This window comes from Emys orbicularis, unplaced genomic scaffold, assembly GCF_028017835.1.
Source record: "Emys orbicularis isolate rEmyOrb1 unplaced genomic scaffold, rEmyOrb1.hap1 scaffold_78, whole genome shotgun sequence".
Classification (NCBI taxonomy): Eukaryota; Metazoa; Chordata; order Testudines; family Emydidae; genus Emys; species Emys orbicularis.
In genome coordinates, this window is record NW_027045196.1 from 89950 (window position 1) to 97813 (window position 7864).

A 7864-nucleotide genomic window follows, 5' to 3' on the forward strand; every position below is an offset into this window, starting at 1 on the left:
TCCCCGTGTCACCAGCCGCCCCGCCCCAGAGGTGGCCGCATCTCAGCGCCGGGCGAGGGGTCCCCGTGTAACCAGATGCCCCGCCCCAGAGGTGGCCGCATCTCATGCTCTTGCTTCGTTGAACAATTTGTTTATTGAATGGCTCCAGATACCTGATTGGGCAGCACTCACCCAAGCCCCTCCCCCCAGCCCCTCCTCCCATTGGCTTCCCAGGCCTGGCTCCACCCCCGGCCGGCCTTAACCCTTGAGTTCCTCCTCGCACACCCAGCGGTAGCGGCGGGAGCAGTGCGCGTTGTTCCAGAGCCCGTCGTCGTGCAGGTAGACGCAGTCCTCCCCGCCCCCGAGGCCGTGGCCGTCCGATTCGTCGGGCTGGCCTGCCCTCCACTCCCTGAAATGAGAGCACAACCACCGGGGGGGGGGGGGGCAGCGTGAGAGGGGAACGGGCCAGGCGGGGGCCCCAGGTAGAGCCCAGAGAGGGAGATGGGATTATATCAGATTAGAGCAGCTGGGATTAGTTTAGATTAAGATTTTTGGAGAGGGCGGGTGGGTAGGCGGAAGAAGCTCATTGTGAAATCTCTCTTCCCCAAGTCGGGTCCTAGCGATGTTGATGAGATTTGGGTTGGCCTGGATGATGTCACAGGAGATGACGTGAAGTGATGTGTCGTGGCGTGACATCACATGACTTGACATGACATTGGATGAGATGAGCTGACATGACATGATGAGATGAGATGACGTGACGTGACGTGACGTGACATCGCATGCCATGATGTCAGATGAGATGACATGACGTGTCATGACATGGCGTGATGTGACATGACGTGACGTGGCATCACATGATGTCACATGATCGGACATGACAGCCTAGGCCAGTAATCTAATCCACACCCAATGTAGCGTCATCAAACCCGGCCTAGATGGGACGTCATGTCATGAACTCTCATCAGACGAGAGGACATGCCGTGACGTGACAACATGACATGACGTTATGTCACATGACATGACAGCCGCTGAGGTGACGTGACGTGACATGAGATGATTCCACATGAGATGACATTGGATTAAATGACATGATGTGATGTGATGGGTGTGGATTAGCATGGTGGTGATTACTGGTATAGAGTGGATTAGATTAATCTACATTGGGTGTGGATTAGATTTCTGGACTAGGCCGGGTTGGATGAGGCTACATTGGGTGTGGATTAGATTTCTGGACTAGGCCGGGTTGGATGAGGCTACATTGGATGTGGATTAGATTTCTGGACTAGGCCGGGTTGGATGAGGCTACATTGGATGTGGATTAGATTTCTGGACTAGGCCGGGTTGGATGAGGCTACATTGGATGTGGATTAGATTTCTGGACTAGGCCGGGTTGGATGAGGCTACATTGGATGTGGATTAGATTTCTGGACTAGGCCGGGTTGGATGAGGCTACATTGGATGTGGATTAGATTTCTGGACTAGGCCGGGTTGGATGAGGCTACATTGGATGTGGATTAGATTTCTGGACTAGGCCGGGTTGGATGAGGCTACATTGGATGTGGATTAGATTTCTGGACTAGGCCGGGTTGGATGAGGCTACATTGGGTGTGGATTAGATTTCTGGACTAGGCTGGGCTGGATGAAGCTACATTGGGTGTGGATTAGATTTCTGGATTAGACTGGGTTGGATGAGGCTACATGGGGTGTGGATTGGATTACTGTACTAGGCTGGATTAGATGAGGCTGGATTGGGGGGAACTGTTATCCGGCTGATCCGGACTCCAGTCCCTGAAATGAAAGCAGAGCTGGGGGAGGGGAGGATGGGAGTCAGAGAGAACAGATTGGTTGGGATTAGGGATCTGATTAGATTGATTTAGGAAGTTGTGAAATCAAATCAGATCTGGATTCAGATTAGCACAGGGATGGGTTGGGTAAGGATTTGGATTTGAATTGGGACTAGATCTGGATTGGATCTGGATCAGGACTGGGTCAGGAGAGCGATTGGATCAGTATTGGATTGGGATCTGGACCGGGATTTGGACTGAATTAACACTAGTTCTGGATTGGGATTTATATTAGAGGATATAATATGAGATGGGCGTAGATCAGGAGATAGAGCGTGTGTGATTAGAAGAGAGATTTCATAAAATTGGCATGGTCAAAATTGGATTAGCTGGATTATTTGATTTAATTATATTATTAGGGGTTGGAACATATTATTTTCAAGGGATTCATAGTTGCGATTAGGGCAGAGATTGGCTTAGATAATCGAGGTAACGAACGAGATGGGACTGGATTAGGATCGATTCGATTTGACCGTGAATTTGGCGCCGATCGGACGAGGAAATCAAAGGCCAAGATTCGGCGGGATTCAGGATTAACCTGGGTAATCTGGGAGAAGTGGGAGGTGGAGAGAGTCTCCCGGGGACAGACGGACACGGGAAGCGGGGGGCCTGGTGGGAAGGCCGACGGGGGCCAATCCGGGCTGCTCACCGGGAGTCCATGGTGTAGACGGAACCGTCGACCCACTGCCACCGGCCGCTCTTATTGGACAAACCGATCCAGGTGTACAAAGGGACCGTCTGCTGCTGCATATACAGCTGCCGCGGGAAAATAATCGGCGCAGGATTATTTCAGGCGTGCGCCCCACGGCGCCCTCTGCTGGGAGAGGCCAGGACTGGAGGAGCCGGGAGCCCACCCCACGGCCGGCGCCCCCTGCTGGGAGAGGCCAGGACTGGAGGAGCCGGGAGCCCACCCCACGGCCGGCGCCCCCTGCTGGGAGAGGCCGGGGCTCCCGCCATCTACCTGCTCGTCCCGTGTGTTGATGACGACCAGGTGGGAGTTCTGGGCTTTGCAATACAGGTTCGATTCCTCCCAGGTCTTCTGCTTGCCGGAGAACCAGTAACAGCTGTCCCCGAAGCGCAGCCAGCCCCTGGGGCAGCACCCGGCCCGGCTCCCTGGGGGACCGGGCGAGGTCAGTGGGGGAGACAATCGTCCACACCCCCCAACCCCCAAAAGCCAGTGCTCCCACCCCGCTCCCCACGGCGCCCCCTGCTGAGAGATGCTGGGACAGGCGTAGCCGGGAGCTCCCCCCGCAGCCAGCCCCCCTGCCCCGCTCCCCACGGCGCCCCCTGCTGAGAGAGGCTGGGACAGGCGTAGCCGGGAGCTCCCCCCGCAGCCAGCCCCCCTGCCCCGCTCCCCACGGCGCCCCCCTGCTGGGAGAGGCTGGGACAGGCGTAGCTGGGAGCTTCCCCCGCAGCCAGCCCCCCTGCCCCCGCTCCCCACGGCGCCCCCTGCTGAGAGAGGCTGGGACAGGCGTAGTCGGGAGCTCCCCCCGCAGCCAGCCCCCCTGCCCCGCTCCCCACGGCGCCCCCTGCTGAGAGAGGCTGGGACAGGCGTAGCCGGGAGCTCCCCCCGCAGCCAGCCCCCCTGCCCCGCTCCCCACGGCGCCCCCCTGCTGGGAGAGGCTGGGAAAGGCGTAGCCGGGAGCTCCCCCCGCAGCCAGCCCCCCTGCCCCGCTCCCCACGGCGCCCCCCTGCTGGGAGAGGCTGGGGCTGGCGTAGCCGGGAGTTCCCCCCCCCCCCCACAAAGCCCCCCCCACCGGTCCCCCCCGGCCACTCACCGTTGGATTTCAGTTCGATCCAGTCACAGTTGAGCGAGTTCAGAGAGTCCCGCAGCACCCCGACCTGCTCCTCCAGCTGCTGCTGAGCTGGGGGGGGAGGGAGGAGACGGGGGTGTTAGCGCCCCCTGCTGGGGAACCGGCCCCCCCCCACAGCGCCCCCTGCTGGGGAACTCCCACACACACACACAGCGTCCCTTGCTGGGGAGCCCCCCCCCACGCACAGCCCCACACACACACACAGCGCCCCCTGCTGGGGGGAACCGGCCCCCCCCACAGCGCACCCTGCTGGGGAACTCCCCCACACACACACAGCGTCCCTTGCTGGGGAGCCCCCCCACACACACAGCCCCCCCCCACGCACAGCGCCCCCTGCTGGGGAACCGCCCCCCCACAGCGCCCCCTGCTGGGGAACTCCCCCCACACACACAGCGCCCCTTGCTGGGGAGCCCCCCCACACACACAGCCCCCCCACACACACAGCGCCCCCTGCTGGGGAACCGGCCCCCCCCACAGCGCACCCTGCTGGGGAACTCCCCCACACACACACAGCGCCCCTTGCTGGGGAGCCCCCCCCCACACAGCCCCCCCCCCCCACACAGTGCCCCCTGCTGGGGAACCGCCCCCCCCACAGCGCCCCCTGCTGGGGAACTCCCCCCCCCACACACAGCACCCCTTGCTGGGGAGCCCCCCCCACACACACAGCCCCCCCCACACACAGCGCCCCCTGCTGGGGAACCCCCTCACACACAGCCCCCCCACACACAGCGACCCCTGCTGGGGAACCCGCCACCACACACACAGTGTCCCCTTCTGGGGAACCCCTCCCCCACACACAGTGCCCCTTGCTGGGGAACCCCCCCCACACACACACACACAGCCCCCCCCCATACACAGCACCCCCTGCTGGGGAACCCCCCCCCACACACAGCCCCCCCTCACACAGCGACCCCTGCTGGGGAACCCCCCCACACACACAGTCCCCCCCCACACACACAGCGACCCCTGCTGGGGAACCCCCCCCCCACACACACAGCGCCCCCTGCTGGGAAACCCGCCACCACACACACAGCGCCCCCTGCTGGAGAACACCCCACACACACACACGCAGCGCCCCCTGCTGGGGAACCCCCCCCACAGCACCCTCTGCTGGGGAACCGCCCCCCCCACACACAGCGCCCCTTGCTGGGGAACCCCCCCCCACACACAGCCCCCACACACACACACAGCGCCCCCTGCTGGGGAACCCTCCACACACACACACACAGCGCCCCCTGCTGGGGAAACCGCCCCCCCCCACAGCACCCCCTGCTGGGGAACCCTCCACACACACACACACACACACACACACACACACACACACACACACAGCGCCCCCTGCTGGGGAACCCGCCCCCCCCACAGCACCCCCTGCTGGGGAACCCTACACACACACACACACACACACACACACACACACACACACACACACACACAGCGCCCCCTGCTGGGGAACCCCCCCACACACACACTCACCTTGGATTGAATTTTCCTTTGCTTTATCCAGGGATCCGGCCACATGGGTCAGCTTGTCCTGCAAGATGTGCACTGCGGAGGGGGGGGGGGGGATGGGGTGCGGAGGGGGGGGGGTCCTGCTCCCCTCCCCCTCCCCCTCAGTCCCCTCCCCTCTGATGCCCCCTCCTTCCCAACCCCATTCCCTCTGATCCCCTCCCCCTCCTCACCAGCCCCCTCCCCTCTGATCCCCCCTCCCCTCCTCACCAACCCCCTCCCCTCTGATCTCCCTCCCCCCTCCCCACAACCCCCTCCTCTCTGATCCCCTCCCCATCCTCACCAGCCTCCTCCCCTCTGATCCCCCCTCCCCCTCCTCACCAACCCCCTCCTCTCTGATCCCCCCTCCCCCTCCCCACCAACCCCTCCCCTCTGATCCCCCCTCCCCCTCCTCACCAACCCCCTCCTCTCTGATCCCCCCTCCCCCTCCCCACCAACCCTTCCCCTCTGATCCCCCCTCCCCCTCCTCACCAACCCCCTCCTCTCTGATCCCCCCTCCCCCTCCCCACCAACCCCTCCCCTCTGATCCCCGCCCCCCTCCTCACCAACCCCCTCCTCTCTGATCCCCCCTCCCCCTCCCCACCAACCCCTCCCCTCTGATCCCCCCTCCCCCTCCTCACCACCCTCTCCCTTCTGTTCCCTGCCCCCTTCCTCACCAACCCCCTCCCTCTCCCCCCACCTCCCTGCCAGCCCCCCTCCCCGACGCTGTGCCCCCCACTCACCGCTCCGGGCCAGCCCCTCGAGCTCAGCGCTCAGGCTCTGGTTCACGCTGCCCAGCGCCCCCTGCGTTCCCCGCTGCTCCGCGCCCAGCCTGGAGTCTGGGGGTGGGGGACAGCCGGGGGGGAAGGGGTGAGAGCCGGTCCCAGACCCTCCCGCTCCCGCCCCCAAGACCCCTCCCTCTAGACCCCACCCCCTCTTTCTGCCCCTCCCCCTGCGCCCACTGCATCCCCCCATGGCGGGGCGGGGGGTTGCACCCTCGCCCCGTGACAGCATGAGGATCCGTGAGCATGACGTGCAAATGGAGAACTAGGCTCCGCAGGCTTGTGCCCACCTGGCTTGTGCACCCCCGGAGGCCTCGCACGCCCACCCAGGCCTTGCACACCTGGCCAGGCTTCGCACACACCCCCTCCTGGCGGGGATCACTACCAGCCTGGGACACGTGCTTCTCGCCTTGCACGCTCATCCCGCCTTTCACCCTACGCCCCAGCCTCGAACACTCCACCCCCACATCTTTGCACACTCGCCCCTCCTTTCGCACACCCTTGCACGCGCATCCGCCGGGTTCTCACGCGGGGCACTCACTGCTGACGGCCAGCGCGATGGTGCCGATGCTGAGCCCGACGCACAGCGCCAGCAGGGCTTGGAGCGGCCGGGGGGAGGCGCAGAGACGCTGCCAGCCCCAGTGCCGGGCGGAACGCTGGAGGGGGGAGAGACCATCACCGATCACCGCCCCCTTCCAAGCCCACCCGCTGCCCCATTAGAGGGACCCAGGAGGCCGGGAGTGGGGGGAGGAGCCAGGGACCCAGGAGCCCGGAGATACCCAGTGGGGGGGGCTTAGTGGCTCAGATTCATCCCCTTCCCCATCCTATGGGGCGTGACCCCCCTCGCCCCACCCCACCCCTTCTCTCCTGGCCTGGATTCCCCCCGCCCCAGATGCTCTTCCACCTCTGTGATACCCCAACTCCCCACCCCCATCCCCACCTCTCCCAGGCCCCACCCCCTACCTCTCCCGCTCGGGGCACAGGTCCCATCGTCCGGCTCGAGCGACTGGAAATCGTCGTAGTCCTTGCCCATGGCGCAGGGGGGCGGGCAAGGGGGGGTAGCTGGGGGGGGGGCGGACATTTAGGGAGGGGATATGGACGCAGAGGGTGGGGTAAGGGGGCCAGGACGCTCCTCTTCCATCCCGCCAATCCCTCCTCCATCCCCCCGTTCCCTCCTCCATCCCCCGCTTCTGCCTCCCTCCCCCCGTTCCCCCCTCCCTTCCCCCGCTCCCTCCCCCCCCAGCACTACGCCTCCATCCCCCGTTCCCCCTCCATCCCCCCCGGCGCTACCCCCTCTATCCCCCTGATCCCTCCTCCATCCCCCCAATTCCCTCCTCTTGACCTCAATTGCTTCAGTCTCTTCCTCCCCGCTTTGGGGAGGGGGGTTCTACACCTCCATTGTCTCATTCCTTCACTCCCTGCCTCTTGGGCTCTTTACCTCTCTCCTGGTGCTGGGGGGGCGGGAGCGGGAGGGCCTGACCCCTCTGTTCTCTTGTTCCCTTAATCCACCGCAAAGGAGGCCTCTACCCCTCCGGTGACTGGCTCCCTGCTTCCCCTCCAGGAGCACTTTGATCTGTAAATATTCCTCCTGTATAGAGTGGGGAGAAAACAGGCCCAGGATGACCTCAGATATATTAAAGGGACAGGGAGAGAACCCAGGCGTCCTGCCCTGCTGCCCCTCCACTACGAGGGTCCAATCCCCTTCCAGACCCAGGGAGAGAACCCAGGAGTCCTGCCTCCCAGGCCCCCCTGCTCCAACCACCAGCCCCCACTCCCCTCCCAGAGCCGGGGAGAGAACCCAGGAGTCCTGGCTCCCAGCCCCCCCGGCTCTAACCCACCAGCCCCCACTGCTCTCCCGGAGAGACCCCAGGGAGGAGGCGGGATGCCAGGGTAGATAGGTCCTTGGTTGGGAGCTCTGGTAGATCCCTTTCCCCGCAGGCTCGAGTCGTCCCCT

At 64.0% G+C, this 7864-nt stretch overlaps 1 protein-coding gene across 1 annotated transcript; it reads right to left on the bottom strand.

Moving 5' to 3' along the window:
- Window positions 1-237: 237 nt before the first annotated feature.
- On the bottom strand, window positions 238-6943 carry LOC135895093 (asialoglycoprotein receptor 1-like). Its single transcript, XM_065423163.1, has 8 exons — window positions 6851-6943; window positions 6452-6566; window positions 5872-5967; window positions 5117-5188; window positions 3605-3691; window positions 2788-2939; window positions 2476-2582; window positions 238-388 (listed from the first exon to the last, which is right to left on the bottom strand). Exons 1-8 carry the CDS (start codon window positions 6941-6943, stop codon window positions 238-240), a joined length of 873 nt encoding a protein of 290 aa, XP_065279235.1.
- Between the last annotated feature and the right edge of the window lie 921 nt (window positions 6944-7864).